Consider the following 16,365-nt stretch of genomic DNA (forward strand, 5'->3'; position numbering starts at 1 on the left):
GTCGTTCATAGCAAAACTTTATTGAACAGAAAACCCGGCAAAGGCTTTACCTGTGCCAAGTCGCCGCCCTCAGTAAGTAAGCACTGCGTTTTAAAAAGCAATGATACAATAAGTCTCTCCTAGAAAAGTCCTGCTAACATGTCTAGCAAGTCACTGATTATATAAAGTAGTACACTTAGTGTAATTGCAACATTCCAACAGGAATCAAATCGAACCAGCAGAACCGTTTCTGCATCTATGACTTCCATGTAGAGCACACATGCACACACGTCTATGACTTCCATGTACGGCACACATGCACACACGTCTGGGGAGGTGCTCAGGCAGAACATGCGACCCTGGGCCTTCTGTTTACAGTGCCTATGAGACTACATACAGTATACATTAAAGCTCTTCAGAATAACGACATGAGGGGCCCTGTTCAGTTTGTACCACGGCTTCATGTCTTAGTTTGTGCTTTTGCTTGGCACAGAAGCACATCGTCATCCTGTGGGTTTTCAATGACTCTCTCGAGTCCACGCCAGGGGACGATCCAGTCCAAGCTGTGAAAGCCTCCAGCAACAGAGCACAGGGGCCATCAGTTTGCTAGGGCTGGTGGGCCTTCCGGAAGAAGAGAGGCAAAGAAAGTCTTGAAGACTAGCCATGCTGTGCTCATGAACGAGGGGCTGGTATGCTCAGGGTCCAGCACTTCACGGCCTACGGGGAGGCGGTTGGGGTCTTCCATTTCAGGGTCCAAACCTCCCTATAGGCAAAGACAATGAGAAAAATGATTAGAGTCTAGAGGAACTCCTATCCTCAAGTCAGGTCAGGGTAGAGCCTGGTGAGGGACGAGTGCAGAAGGTACCTCTCGGGGTCTACAGCACTTCTGCAGTTGACCTCCCATAGTTCCAAACATTCCTCTCGGCCAGTGTCAGAGGAAGTGACCTCCGGTTACTATCAAATAGTAATTAACTTTGCCACAAGCTAACCAGTCCTCTAATTTGGGCGGTGCCCTGAGCTAAGAAACCAACCTGGCAACTCAGTGTTCTAAAACCAGACTACAGGGGCGATTTCTGTTATAAAGTACATCCTTCAGGATTATGCACTAATCTGCCTTGTGAAGAAAACCTATTCTGAGGCGCGGTTATGTACCCGGTCCATCAGAATAAAAATCCACCAGCAGTTTCCAAAGTTAAGCGCACAGTTACATCTCTCTTATTCTCAAAATGTGGGTCGACCCCCCAGCATTGCATATGCAAAACTCCCAATTGCCATGTGCTTATAAAGAATAGTCAAAGTCTCCAGTGATTGGCCACAGCAGTAGTGCCAAGAGAGACGAAGCCTATGATTGGCCCACAGCAGCAGTGCAGACAGAGACGAAGCCTGTGGGTTGGCAACAGTTAAAATATGCCAGCACCGGGATTCTGACATTTCAAATGCTTTCGTACAATTGCTACCCACAGCTGCCGCTCCACGTGGTTTGGCCTAATGCAACCAGAGACGGGCGAACCAGAAGTGTGTCGCCTCACACCTTTCCACACATGATTCCTCTTTAGAATTAATGGATTTTTAAACACTTCTAAAGATTAAAATTTAATTGAATTAAAATGTTTAAAAAAAGAATATTCGAAGTCTTAAAAACAGCTGCCATGAGAACAATTCTTTTTTTTTTTTCCTCTTTTTTTCGGAGCTGGGGACCGAAACCCAGGGCCTTGCGCTTGACTGAGCTAAATCCCCAACCCCGAGAACAATTCTTATCCATAAAACGCTTAGCCTTACACACGGCAAAGCACTAGTTCACAAGGCTGATACTCAGGACTAGAGCAGGCAGGGCGGTGAGGCCTGTACCTGGAGGTTATTGTTGGGGTCCTGGTTGGCAGCTTCCTGAGGGGGACCGTCATCTGGGAAGTTCTGAACTGGCCTCTGTCTGAATGGAAACCACCCGACGTGGTGCCTGTGAAGAAAGCACAAATAGGCACCACTCAGCCAAGTCGCCGTGGGATTCACACGAGACTCTTAAGGCCCCAACACTTAGGCGATACCACCTCACAGAAGCCTGTCAGACCCTAGATTCTCTCAGGCCTCTGGTCCTTAAAAGCAGGGTGCGTGTCTCATTTCCTGGCAATAGATAACTGGATGCGGCGGGTGCTAATAAATGCTTGCAGATACGAACTACGCCTGGCACTTGAAAACCTCAGTGGAGCCAGGGTATCGTGGCATGGGGCCCAGTAATCCCATAATCCCAGCCCCCTGGGAGGCTAAGGAAGAAACCAAAGTTCAAAGCCTGCCTTGGCTACAGAGTGAGGTCCATGCCACTGGTCAACTCTGCAAGACCCTGTCTCAAAAACAAAAAATAAGAATAAAAACAAAAACAAAAACAAAAAAAAAACAAGCCGAAACTATGAGTGGAAAGTGCCTGCTTGCGTGGAGAGAAATGGCCTAGAGTTCTACTTCAGCACCACAGAATCAGAGCAAACCAAACAACAGAAATGGGAAATATAATCATATATAAAGCTGCTGTAATCATATGTATATGATTATATGTACATATGTATATATACACATACACATACATATACTCACACATATATGATTATACACACATATATACATATATATGTATATATAATAACAACCTCAATTTGGTCACAGAAATATTTGATTCTAGAGATAGAAATGTTTGATAAAAGCCTTTAACTGGAAAAAAAATCTAACAAAATTCAACTTTCAAGACGAAATATGAAGAATGCTTGTGCTTCTTACATTTTAAAAGACGAAAATAGGACCCATAAGTTTCACTGCAAAGGAAAAGTTCCTTCCTTGCATTCTAACCAGAATGGTCCCTCTAGCCCAAGCTTTCTTGGGCTGCATCCTCCAGATGAGCTCCCCTGCACACTGCTGGAAACTCTGAAGCATCCCTTCCTACCCTACTCAACCACAGACCAGCCCTCTCGCTCCGACATCCTTCAGATACCGCCAAATGTCCTCCGGGGGAAGATGCAGAATTACCTCCAGTTGGCTGGAGCAAACACAAAGTGTGTAAAAGGTCACTGGCCCTTCATGGCTGTGACGACACTGTCTGAACTTTGTCCTGCAAAGGCAGCTACAGCCTGATAAAAACCATCTGTCCTTCTGGAAATAAATACAACCTCTTATGCTTCAGGATGGCTCTGTACTGTTACATCATGAGCCCATGAGCCATGAGCCCATTTATCTGCTGATGCAGACGATGAAAATATGCTTCTTTTGCTAACCTGGGATTTCTGCACTCTGTGTTTGCATTCCTTGAAACGAAAGTGCCAGAATGATAAAAGTTAAGTACACCCCCTTTAAGGACCACAGACTGGAAGAAAATATCTGTACTCAAGTGACAATATAGTGTCACTTTCCGTAAAGGTAAAAAGAGAAGCCATCTGCTTACAGGTACATGACTACGGTGGCGCCCATGACCATGAGGAATCTGCTCAGGGAGGAGTAGAAGTAAAGAATGCTGAGGAAAACGGAAAATGTCGCTGCTGAGTAGGTCCAATCCAACCAGTCTCGGTTTATCTCATCATCTTCTTCCACCAGAGGGCCGCCTTGTGCATTCATCCGCAAGTTCTGATTGGCTCCGGGATTAACAACCGCTTGAGCGGCTGCATTCTGATTGGCCGGCTGGTTTTCTGCCGGAAACTGGTTGTGTATAGGGGCGGGAGCCGGTGTAGAGACCACAGGTATTTCTTGTGCACTTGGTGTAGGGCCAAAAGCTCCTGAAGCAGCAGTGGCAGCCAAGCTAAAAGGAAAACAGGCAGACTCGGCTGAAGGCAGGGCGTCGTGGAGACCGGGCTCTCTCCGCAAGCTAGGCAGCACTAAACATCACATCTATAAAACGTCTTTTTCTGAGGAGAGCTCTATGGCAAAGCTTATCCGGAACTAATTCTACATCAATACCCAAGTCTTGAAGCTGCTATCATTTCCACCCTACTACATCCAGGACCACAAAGAACAGGGCTCCAGGAGTCAGGAAGACACACCCATCTCTCCATTTGGCACTGTACAGCAATGATGGGATTTATCTCCATCCCCCACCCACAGCCGGAGTAAGACTCACTATTGCATGTAGTACTGTCTTGCATAGATCTGCTGGAACCAGGAGAGCTGCAGCCACCCGTAGGTGGTGTAGCCAGAGAAGCCAGGCCCGAGGCCTTGGAAAGTCTGCTGGACGGCTTCAGGCCTATACGCAGGGTCAAACGAAAGAGCACTTTGAGTTGGTTGGGAACGACGACCTTGATACTAAATTACAATCAGCAATAATAAATAGTTAAAGAGACAGGACAGACAACACAATAGTCAACTCTACGATGTATCCTATATGTTGAGGACAGCAGCACCGTGGCTCATCAGATCCCATGGGAAACATGAGCTCCGTCCGGCCCTGGCAGGGGGAGGCTGCGTGCTTTCTGCACAGCATGCTGACGGGCTAATGCTTTCCCTCTCAAGCCTCACTCGGGGTTAAATCCACGGATTGTGCTTTAGAGGGGAGTGCTCAAACCACATTGCCAAGTCCATCCTGAAAGAACTCTGTCGTGCCCCGACCCCAGGTAAAAATCCACACTGTGGCAGTTCTGAGTGCCGTGACAACCCTCCCTGTGTTTGCAGCTCATCTGGTCCCTCACACAGGTTGTTGCAGGAGCTCAGAAGCCAAAGGAGCAGGCTGGACTCTCAGACACATTTGTGCCGTGCCAGACCCGCTTCTTCAGGCAAGGAACAGCCTTCGCTTGCCGGGAGCAGGCAATGAGAAGCTAAGGGCTGTGCCCTCTCCCTCCCGCTCCCCTTTCTCTGTGCAGCCCTGGCTGTCCTGGACTCCATCTGTAGACCAGACTGGCCTCCAACTCAGAGATCTGCCTGCCTCTGCCTCCTGGATTCTAGGACTAAAGCGTGCGCACCCACTGCCTGGCAGGCTGCGCAAGTCTTAATCAGTTAGGATAGGTCAGAGGAGGACATGAGAAGGAGGAAGCCCCACAGTCTAGAACCTGTTACATTCCTTACCAGTTAGGAACCAAGAAACCTCGATACGACTGATAAAATACAAACCGCATAGAAATAAATGCTTCTGCTCCTAAAAAGACATCACAGTAAGGATGTCCAGAACAATAAACCATCTTGTGTTGGGCCAGAATGTTCCTGACCTGAGGTTTAAGTTATTATAATACTTATTCCTTCTTATCCCTGAATCAAATGATGCGCCTCAAAAACTTATTTCATTTATGGAAGTAAAGTCTCCAAGAGGAAAAAATAAAACAACTTGTTTATTTGCATTTGATCGTTAAGCTCTGCCTCACCTTTATCCTCAGATCTCATCACAGATTATAGCTTTTCAACACTGTAGCTTAACGCCACAGGGACAGGACTGGTCAACTGGGTCCATTTACGGGTTAAACAACCCGTGTTTTTGCCTCATATAACTACTTTTACTTTTTTTTTTTTTTTTTCTTTTTTCGGAGCTGGGGACCGAACCCAGGGCCTTGCGCTTCCTAGGTAAGCGCTCTACCACTGAGCTAAATCCCCAGCCCCTCTACTTTTAAAAATATACCTCAAGAGACTAATATTAAAAAATCCACGAGGTCTTTAGACTGAAGCCATCTTGTACGTCCTGAAGTTCACATTGTACCAATTCGTTTTTCAAGACAGGGTTTCTTGGTGTAGCCCTGCATGTCCTGGAACTTGATCTGTAGACCAGGGTGGCCTCCAACACAGAGATCTGCCTGCCTCTGCCTCCTGAGGGCTGGGATCAAAGGCATGCGCCAGGATGCCCAGCTTAAACACACCTTATTTTTCAATTGACACAAATGAAGTACGATTGTTTTCTGCATGGACACTCACCTAGAGACGTTCTCCCATCCAGAGGGAGGAAGGTTCCGAAGGACTTCCCTTTCCCGTAAGCCATCGCTTGAGGAATCCCCAGGATACTGTGCCTGACTAGTGTTGTCCGGCTGCTCTGTGGACTCAGCACCCTAAAGCGAGTAACACAAATGTCAGAACAAAGGGCCCGATGCAACTGTTGGCAATCAGGCTAATTATTTTGCCACCAAGTGACTGATGTCCCTGTCCCCGCCCCTCAGCCTGACAAAATTAAGTGCAATGTCATAGGAAGATTCTGAATTTGTTCATTGCAACAATTGTGAACACACAGAAGCTAGAGCTGAGGAAAGGTAGCTCAGTGGTAGACCTCTCCCTTGCCTGCATGAGGCCCTGGGTTCGAGCCCCAGCAAAAACTCTCTATACGGACACCAATACACACACACACATACACACATGCAAAATAAAAAGGATAATCCATGTTTTTCTCTAAGAATAACTACGGTTGTCACAGGAAAATATTGTGACTACAGCTACCACTACTGAGAAAGCTTCCCACTAATGCTAACATGTATGTTGTGGAACCCAGTAGGTCTAGAAATCAAATGTGACACATAACTAGGCAGCAACGTAAAGGAAAGAGAATTCCCGTGTGACACTCAGAAGTTGCAGGAAATACAAGTGAACTACAAATGTAAGTCAAGTACCACTCTAGAAGGGGTATAGTGTTCACATAAGCAGATGTTGTCGAGAGGAAGAGCAAATGTGTTTCACTGTCAAACCAAAGTCTTTAGAGATCATGTAATGAAGACTGTGGTCTATTCCTACCCAAATAATCATGACAGAAATTTCCATAGGAAATATGTTTATGGCTCTACTCTTTATAAAATTAATATTCCTAGCCAGGTGGTTGTGACACATGCTTTTAACCTCAGCACTCAGGAGGCAGACGCCAGGCAGGACTTTGGGAGTTTGAGGTCAACCTGATCTGCAGAGTGAGTTCCAGGACAGCTGGGGGTACATAGAGAGACCTACACAGAGAGACCCTGTCTTGAAAATAAATAAATAAAGTCCCTTAGAGAAACGTGTTCATTTCTGTAAACATCACTTTCATCTGCCATCCTGGGCAAACGGTGACCTCAGGTCAAAGGCGTGACTTTGCTTTTGCACACGGCATGCATATGGCAGTCTGCTTTCTACTATGCCCAGTGGTAAGCACTGAGGGTTACCACTCAGCCCTCGCTCTACTGAGAACACAGCCTCTAAGTTCTGGCATGCCTTAGGGGAAACACCATAACATCTTAAGTTTCACTCAACTTCCTTTCTCCCTCCCTTGGGAATCAGAGACACAGGTAGCTGTTATCATGAAAAGGCACCATACCTTTGTGCTGGCTTCTGGCTTTTTTGAGGGACTCCTCACATTGCACACGAGGTGCAAAACATGTCGCTTTTCCTGCTGAATGGAACAAGAGACACTTCAGGACCTGAATTCCAACTGCCAGAGCTTGACCACACCCCAAGGCAAGAGCTAAGGATGACAGATACCTTTGGAAGCAAGTCTTGGAGACATTGGTGATCCAACAGCAGCTTCCCAGAATAAATTAACCTCTGGTCCTCTGGGCGCTGATTGTAAAGGGAAAGAAAAGCAAACGTCAGCATAGAACCCAACAAGTATTTTCCCACACCACAGGAAGATCTTTTCAAAACATAATAATAATGATGATAATAATAATAATAATAATAATAACAATAATAGTTCTCATATGTAAAACTTTTTTTTTTAGTAAGTGCTTGAGTTTAATCTCAAATTTGGAAGGCAAATGACCCCCTGGTCCATAAGAACTACGACCACATACCTTACTTCTTACTCAGAGGGACTGTGCTTTCTGCTACTAAAAACACAAACTGGATTTAGGGCTTCGGCAGCAATGAACTTTAAAACCGGAGAAAACTCAATTTACTTTTGGTCAGTCTTCGCCCAGGCCACCCGAGGTTACCTGCTGCTAGAATCAAGATTCCAACCCATGTCCTCCTCTATAGCAGGGACTTTAAAGACATAGAGTCCATATACTTTGATGTAATTCTCATTCCTAAAGTCTACTTTTAAGTTTCTCTTAAGCCATATTTTTAAAAGTATCTGCTTAAAAGCAATGGACTCCAAGAATGGACACCACCCTGCAGATCACCAGCCTGCACACCAGAATAACCCATTAAGCCAAACTTGGAATTAAGATGTTCCTTCCAGTCTGGGAAAAAACAAACAAACAAACAAACAAACAAACAAACAACTGAATCCGAGACTAGACTCTCAGCATGAAGGTCGCTCGGGCAGAAGTTTGAGGCCAGAGAGCCCCTATCTCAAAATGCTGCCACCTCCCCCCCAAAAGACCAGGAGAATTGTCCCCACCAACGCATGGTGACACATGCTCACAAGCCCGGCACTTGAGAGGTAGGAGCAGAAAGATCAATAGTTTATGGCTAGCCTGTGTTAGGAAACCTGGCCTCAAACCATCCAAAACAAGGACAGCGAAACCTTTCATCTGCTTATCAACATCCGTTAGGACTTTTTGACACCACACCTAAAACAAAAGCATATTGGATGCAGTGTTGGGGGGGGGGGGCTTCACTGACAAATGCTGTTCACAACAATTTGCATAATGCTATTCTCAGTGTGAAACCAACCACCAGCAAATAGTAAAAACAGCAACAAGAAAAAACAAAAACAAAACAAAACAAAAAAAACCACACACAGTTGCAAGCCAGTTTGAACTGTTTTCCTCTTCTAAAGACCCAAACTGAAGCTCTGTTCTCACCTGGAAGGCCAATTCGAAAATTAAATATTAAGCGAATAACTATTATAAACTATTATCATCACCCACTGATTGGTACTACTACAGAAAAAGAAATATGAGCATGCTTTCTTCCTTAATTTCTGAGAGACTCTCATGTATCTAGCCCAGTCTGCAATGCTTGCTCCTCCTGCCCTGGTCTCTCCAGAGAGAGATCACAGAAGCGCGCCACTGCGCCCGCACCGTATTTTTTAAGGTACGGATTTGTATACCCAGGAGACCTGTATTTATCACCTTAGGTCTTCAAATCCAAGAGGCCCAATGTTCCTCGCCCGAGGAAAACAGGCCTCAAAACAGCCTTTTTCAAATGATGCAACCAGCGATAACAGGAGCATCATTTTATGCAGCTAACTGCCATCTCTCATCAAGGACACCTGGTTTCTTGAAAACAGCCGCGGAAGATCCTGCAGACTGTCCCAACCAGTCCCAGAGGATTAGAAGCTTACACCCAAAGTGATAAAGTTCCTAGCCAACTCTTAAGGAAAAGTCTTGTTGACATTCCCGACAACGCGGAACAAAAACAAACCGAAACCCACGCGCCACTGCCGGTTGGAGCTCAAAGGCCACTGTTCGAAGTCCCCATCTGCAGCCACCCGATTGCCCTCTCCTGTTTGAGCCACAACTGCACTCGTGGACACTTACATAACATCAGAGAACAAAGTAAATACAGGAAGGTCCAGAGCACAGCCTCCGTCACGTGGCAGGGACCGGAGGGGTGGGTGGGGCTAGGGAGCTGTTGACGGACGTGTCAACCAAAGAGGATAGAGGGAACCCCACAAAACAAGAAAGTCTCCTAACTGACCCATGGTTGTCGTCAAATCAGACTCAGGGCTACGCCAGCTGCTGGCTTCCTTTCTCAGTCATCCTTAGCTAGAAAGTTAAGGGGGCTCCTCCCCGAGACTAAGTACTGCGCGACAGGGAGGGGCAGCCAACGGAAGGGTGCAGAAGAAGAACCATGTCTAGCCTCTGGGTGTGGGACCTTCAGAAGTTGGGCACGCACCCCGCCCTCTAGCTAATGGCCCAAGCTGGCACATAGACTCGTCTGTCTTCGGTGCACCCAGAAATCATGTCTGGCAACATTTACTTTTCTTATTTCTACCCATCAGATGCAAGCGGAACTGGGAACACCCAGTCACCTACTAGTCTGTGGAGGGTCACTGAGATTTGGATGGGGAAATGACTCATTAAGGTCAAATTACTGTTTCCCTGGTTTGGCGAAGGCTGTACACTACCTGGGAGGATGAGGAGTGGGTAGAGGGACGTGGGGCAGACGTGTGACAGTCTTGGGAGTTAGGTGTACGGGGAGGTGAAGTAAAGAGGGCAAGGGAGGAGGGGTGGAGGCCCATAAGGGATGACAGGCGCTGGAGCGAGCAGAGGGGCACCCGGGACGGTGGGGCAGGAAGGAGACCCGCGCCCTGTGGCTTGTGACAGGTGAGCTCAGGCAGCCTTTCAGGCGTGGCACCCCGGGGTCCCACTCACCGGGCGTTCGGGGTAGACTCGGCTCAGGTGGGCCTTGAGGCGACTCACACTCCAACCGCGGTCGCCACTCAGCTCCAAGTCGCGGTGGCGCTGATTGGGGCTCTTCACCAGCAGCGTGACCGGCTCGGGCTGTGGCTCGGGCTCCATGTCTGCGGCGCTGGAGGCTCGACTGCGCTCAGGGATGCCGAACGGGCGGCGACGCAGCCGTCTGCGACCCCACAACGACACTTGGTGTCTTTGGGACACGCGCCCCCGTCTCGGGTACCTTTTATGGGCGCCCCGTGCCAGGATTCCGCAGATAGTGCTCTCTGTGGCTGCCGTCCATTGGCTGAGACAGAGGTCAGTGCCCAACGTGGCCCAATCAGCGCCCGGGGAAAGGCGGCGGAGGGGCGGGCTAAGCGCGAGGGTGCGGGCTGATGCAACCCGCCGTGGTTGCGTCATCCTGAGTCCCGACAGCGGCGCGGGAGCCGGTCTTCGGCGGCCATGTCAGGGTGCCCTCTGGGGCGCTGGTTGGGTTCAGGCTCCCTAGCGCGGGGTGCGTGCGGTGCCTGAGCCCGGCGGCTCGCCTGACTCCCAGATCAGCAGGCTCTGCAAATTGTTCCCTCACAAAGCGGCCCTCCGCCCTTTCTGACCCCATGCGCCTGACCGTACGTCTGTCCGCTTGCATTTTCCCGGGTGGCTCCGCTGCCTAGCATCCAGGGAAGCCTTATGAACCAGCCAGGCTGAGGTGATACCTTAGAAGCGAAGAGAAACCAGGGCTGTGTTGCTCTGAGCTAAGAGGACGAAGGATTCGGCCACTTTCCAATTTGCCTGCAGCTCTGGTCTTTAATGATGCATCAAGTGTGGGACATGCCCCTTATTATGAATGGCACTAAGTGCCTCTTGGTTGACAAGCCCTTTAGGAGACACTGGAAAGGGTCATCATTTATGAACTAACAACATCTGCTTTTAAACCGGGGTTGAGACAAGCACAGCTATGGTCTCAGATAACCGGAAACCTGACCAGAGGCCTCAAATGTTGTTGGTGCTCCAGTGTTTCCTCTGAGCTTGAAAAACAAAACTGGCATTGCTCTGACCCATCTTTGTCCCGATCCTGTTGGGATGCCCGGGTTTTCAGCCATGTCAGGAGCTTATAGAGGTCAGAGGGGGTAATAGGAGGAGCCTGTTTGGAGATGGTTATGTGAGAAACACAACCATGAGAAAGTGTCATAAACCGGGGGCTCAAGCAACAGAAATGTATTTCGAAGCTGTAGAAGCTGGAAGTCCGAGACCAGCGTGTAGGTCAGCCTTGCTTCCTTTTGGGGGGGAGAATCTATCTGTACCACTCTCCTAACTTGTGCAGGTTTGCTAACTGTCCTTGGCACATCTTTGCTGAGAATTGTTCCAATACTTTCTGATCACATGACATTCTCCGGGTGTGCATGTGTGTGCATGCTCAGACACGTGTGTGAGTGTATCTGCATGATCTCTATGTATATCTCTGTCCAACACCCCTCCCCCTTGATAAGGGTATCATTTGTATTGTAGTGGCTAAAGACACCATCTTTATTATCTTTAGCAAAAAAAAGACTAAATGCCATCATGTTCTGGGACTGAGACTTCAGCGTCTCTCTGGAGGACACACTTCACCTCACCACAGCTGGGCATTTGCCAGTGGTCCACCAGAAACACGCCACAGAACACCAGATGCTTTCCCTCTCAGGTTGTGTGTTGAGGACCACTGAGGCTGGGTGTGGTGTTACAGCATAAATGCCTGCATCTGGAGCCAGAAGCAGGCAGAGTTTCAGAAACTAATCAGAGAGCAGCAAGAAGGCTTCTGTCCCTTTGCATAAAGACTGGCCCCAAGGGCACGTGATATCTGCCACAGTCATCTTCACATTTGATTTGATACCGTGTTGTTTCTCCCTTAAAATTGTTTCTCTCTCTCTCTCTCTCTCTCTCTCTCTCTCTCTCTCTCTCTCTCTCTCTCTCTCCCTCCATCCCCGCCCCCTGGGCTCTTGTTAGCCCACAAGCTGCATGCACCAGCAATCCTCCTGTCTCCCCTCTACTGAAAGACATTTGCAAGGGACGCTCAGTTTGTTGTGTGGCTGCTGGGAGCTGAACTCTAGTCTTCATGATTTTGAAAAAGTGATTTAAACTCCAGCCCTACCTTTTCTCTAAGACTTCTTCATAAGACTAATATTTTCAGTTTTTTTTCTCTGGCCCCCACAAATTATGAAGCCTTTCCTACTTCTTCTGGAAGGGCAAACATAACAGATTATGGTATGGTAGGCTTGCTGGCCAGAAACCGCCAGTCGTAGAATATTAGATAAGACAAGCCAGAGGCCTTGGGGAGGCAGCCAGGTGAGAGATACAGACCTCATTGGCAAATAAAGTGTGCCTACAAAGTGCTTTCCCCTGCCTTCAGGGACAAACCTTAGAGTCCCTAAGATAGCTCGTCCGTTTCCACGAAGTACTTACTACCCAGGAAAGGGATGGGCTCGGGATGCTGCTTGATGGTAATATGCTTGTCAGACATATATGAGGGTCTGGGTTTGAGCCTCAGTAGTGTGTATGTGTGGAGTGGGGAGAGAATCTGCATTCTTGACTTTACCCTTCCCCAGCCCAAGAAAAAAAAGCACATCCAATTTGTTTCTGCCTTGGATTTTATCTCCCTGTAAAATACCCCTCCCCGGAGGCCGGATTCTGCTTATAGTGTGTTTCAGAAACTCTGGGGTTAGCTCATTAAATTGCCAAGGATAGAAAGATAGGTGCAATGTGACCCTGCTCTTCCTGGCCCTGCAATTCCGAGGGGCAACAGCTGTGGGACAGTGATAACAGAAATGCCAAAGAGATTGCAAAAGCCTCAGGGTTTTGTTTTGAATGCAGAGACTCACCATGTAGCCCAGGCTGGTCTTGAACTCATGATCCTCCAGCCTCAGCTTCTGAGGGTTTGTGTGTGTGTGTGTGTGTGTGTGTGTGGTGTCTGCCTGCCTGTCTGTCTGTCTGTGTGTCTGTCTGTGTCTGTCTCTGTGTCTGTGTGTACTCATTCATGTATATGAACATGCGTATGTGCCTGCCATGGCGCTTGTGTCCCAGAACAACCTTGGAGGGTGGTCCTCACCTTCCACCTCCTTTAAGACAGGGTCTCTTGGTTCCTTGCTCCTGATGCGTGGGCCAGCTGGTGGGTGAGCTTCTAGGGATTCTTCTGTCTTTGCTTCCCGTCTCTCCATGGGAGCACTGGGATTATAGAACACTAGAGACAGCATCTGCCTTCATTCGAGTTCTGAGGATTCAAACTCAGGTCCTTGTGCAAAATATATATGTGTTGTATATTACATGTCAATATATTTATTATACATAAAAACAGTTGGTGGTTAATAGCTACGGGGCTAGTTATCTTTATACACAGAATTTGCATAGGGGTTGGGGTACAGCTCTGTGGTGAAACTACTGAGCCAAACTGCCTGTCTTCAAGCCCATTCAAATGGGAAGACATTACTAGGTTGGTGAGACAGAGCCGGTCGTCTAGTGAGCGCTCAGCGAATACCCGTCAGTGTTTGGAGAGCAGCAGCGACTCCAGCCGACAGGTTCTGAAACCAAAGTCACCCAGTGGACTCTTCTTCAAAGGGACACCAGGGTTTGAAAGTTTGCCTCCTCCAAACTCATCTTGAAATTCAATTGCCGTCGGAGGATATTGAGATGCGTGGCCCTTAAGATCCGATCATGCCGTGATGTGAACTGACCGGACTCAATGGTCACAGGAGCTACGGTTCCTTCTCTCACCGAGGGCTCACATCTTCCCATGTTCCCTCATCTCACTTCCTTCTCTCCACGTGAGGAGACTGAGAGGAGACTCCTGCCAGATGCCGTCACCTTGACATTGGTCTGGCTAGCTTCCAAAACTGCGAGCCAGTAAACATCTTCTGTTCATGATGAATTGATCCGACTTTGATGTTTTTGTTACAGCGGCAGCATAAGATGGACCCGAGGCGCAAAGAGAATAATCATCCACAGGGAGAAAAATTACAAAACAGCACAGCCCTGTGGAATTTGGCTTAGTGATTTTCATACAAAGCTATGCGCACACACACGCACACACACACACACACACACACACACACACACACACCTCAGAATCCAGCCATTATAGGAGCAGGAACCAACCCAAGGGAAAGAAAGAAAAACTTAACATCTGTACTGAGACTTCCACAAGAATGTTTGGACTGTGCTGGGAACAGTCCAGGGAGTCAGATAAATTATGATGTCCATAATGTAATATTACTCAGTAATAAAAACGAGTGGATAACTGACACACTCAGTGGCGAGAACAAACTTTAAAACCACGTTGAATGAACAAATCAGACACAATGAACCTGGTCGGCCCTCAGATTCTATGAGTTTTGCATTTATGGATCTAATCAACTTCAGCAGAGCCATGTTTAATGCTACATTGTTTTGTATGATATAGCCACTGTATTTAAAATAATTAAATCTTGATAGTTAAATGGATCGGAAATCCATGAAAATTCAGAGGGGCTATAAAGACAGAAGATTGTGTTTGGTGCCGCATACATTACAGGGAAGCTGTCATAAACCTAGAAGTTACTTCTCTTGACTATTCAGTAACCAGTCCATGAAGTGACTTGAGAAACCTTTGGAAGATGTGCCTACGAAAATGAGCAGCCTTCCTGGGGTCTGGGGGACTTGTACTTGGATATGCCAGTCAGCAGAGTGTCACACTGAGTATTCTGAAGACAGGGCTGTTTCAAGCCTGCGGCTGCCTAGGAAGCCTCCAACCGGAACTGCAAAGGCCACCTTCTTCACGGCAGAGTTGCTGTCACACTGGAACAGTCAGAGGTGCTCCAAGCAACCCTCTGACCGGATTGGTCTGTGTCAGCGTGCAGCAAGATCACTGGATCGCAGAGCCAGGAGTGGCCAGCAAAGAAACATATTTTTAAAAAGTTGTGTCTGGAGCCAAGCACATGCCTGTAACCCCAGCATTTGAAAAGCTGAGGGAAGAAGATCACATATCTAGGGCCAACTTGGTTACGAAACAACACCCTGATTCCAAAATGAAAACAAAACCCAAATAGTTTATGTCTGTACTGAACCATACGGAAACTGTTGTCATCATTCCCAAGACAATTTCTGTGACCTCAAATTGTTAACTAATCTAGAGATGACTGCAGCCTCCAGGAGGATGCGTGCAGGTTCTGCACAGGAGTTTGTCAATTGTGTAAAGGACTGGAGTATCCACAGATTTCAGTACAGGGAACCCTGAAACAAATTCTCCACGGGTACCAATGGAACATGTAGGTCCCCACGTATGCTACTCCATTCCACTCAGAGGAAACTCTGAAGAAGCCTAGGTGACAGGAAATAGTAGCTGCCTTGGGAGGGAACAGGGCAGTGGGCATGGCCTCGAGTGGGGTACATTTATGGTCCCAGTTGTCCTGGTTCACCAAGACTCATTGTAAGTCACTCTGCCCAACTCTGACTCAGTACACTGATAGCTGGTGACTGACTATGTCAGAGTATGAGTACCAGGGAGGTCAACAAACACTGGAGATCTGTTCCAGGACATTGGATTATTGTACATAGAAAAGCTAGTTGTTAGCAAAATCTAAAAGCCCCAGTAGATGTGTCTGTCGGATGCAGTTAGGCGTGTCCTGAAGGGATGCATTTTTGGGGGTGCCTCCAAAAGCCTCCATAGGGAAGATGCTGAAGAATGGAATGTCCTTGCCTGGTTTAAGGTAAGTCGCTTGGGAGAAGTCTCATGGTCTTTGCTCTATAACACAGGCAAAGTCAGCAGGGTGACTTTGTGCTACCCCACCACTTGGTTTGGAGTTATTCCCCCACAGGATGGAGATGTGGTTCAGCCTGCCAAGGGGAGGGGAGGGGTTAGAACTTCTTTTCTAAGCAATGGAACCTTTAATAGAGAGCTTTCTCCCCACCCCCACCCCGCCTCACCTCTCTCTCCCTCTACCTCCCAGTCCTCTCTTGCACTCCTGCACTCTCCCCAGCTGTAGGCTTTGAACAGCCTTCATGGATGGAGCTCCAGGGAAGAGATGGGGAATCTCTCGTGGGCTTGCAGAAACAACAGAGAAATAGCGGGCAGAACAAGAAGGCTTGGATTTAGAGGATCTCAAGATAAAGGTAGCCTAACTCCTTAGAGTGGCATCGATAAAAGATCTCTCTCTCTCTCTCTCTCTCTCTCTCTCTCTCTCTCTCTCTCTCT

General features: G+C 47.8%; 1 protein-coding gene and 1 long non-coding RNA gene across 9 annotated transcripts in view; one reads left to right on the forward strand and one right to left on the reverse strand.

The window, feature by feature from the left end:
* Herpud1 (homocysteine inducible ER protein with ubiquitin like domain 1) lies at nt 1-10,629 on the reverse strand. Of its 3 annotated transcripts, none has more exons than XM_087595313.1 (8): nt 10,146-10,629; nt 7,363-7,440; nt 7,199-7,270; nt 5,842-5,972; nt 4,070-4,192; nt 3,401-3,751; nt 1,828-1,933; nt 1-742 (listed from the first exon to the last, which is right to left on the reverse strand). In XM_087595313.1, exons 1-8 carry the CDS (start codon nt 10,584-10,586, stop codon nt 578-580), a joined length of 1,467 nt encoding a protein of 488 aa, XP_087451439.1. In that variant the 5' UTR covers nt 10,587-10,629; the 3' UTR covers nt 1-577.
* Nucleotides 9,880-16,365, forward strand: part of LOC102553339 (uncharacterized) — a 19,783-nt gene continuing 13,297 nt past the window's right edge. For 2 of the 6 annotated variants that reach the window (XR_015643734.1, XR_015643739.1), the window contains exons 1-2: nt 9,880-10,097; nt 16,121-16,283. This is a non-coding gene — a long non-coding RNA (uncharacterized LOC102553339). Of the gene's footprint in view, nt 10,098-10,584; nt 15,881-16,120; nt 16,284-16,365 lie in introns of those variants that run through there. The other 4 variants (XR_015643738.1, XR_015643735.1, XR_015643736.1 and 1 more) reach the window with 4 other exon arrangements.

The sequence above is a fragment of the Rattus norvegicus genome, chromosome 19 (assembly GCF_021556685.1).
Source record: "Rattus norvegicus strain SHRSP/BbbUtx chromosome 19, alternate assembly SHRSP_T2T, whole genome shotgun sequence".
Lineage (NCBI taxonomy): Eukaryota > Metazoa > Chordata > Mammalia > Rodentia > Muridae > Rattus > Rattus norvegicus.

Bases quoted from the DNA above. Each gene is read 5' to 3' on its own strand.
- Herpud1 (XM_087595313.1), bottom strand. From the start codon at position 10,586: ATGACGCAACCACGGCGGGTTGCATCAGCCCGCACCCTCGCGCTTAGC. The intron at 5,973-7,198 runs GTATGGTGCCTT...TACTCGCTTTAG, and splicing joins AGCCAGAAGCCAGCACAAAG to GGTGCTGAGTCCACAGAGCA. The intron at 3,752-4,069 runs GTGAGTCTTACT...TTTTCCTTTTAG, and splicing joins AGACAGTACTACATGCAATA to CTTGGCTGCCACTGCTGCTT.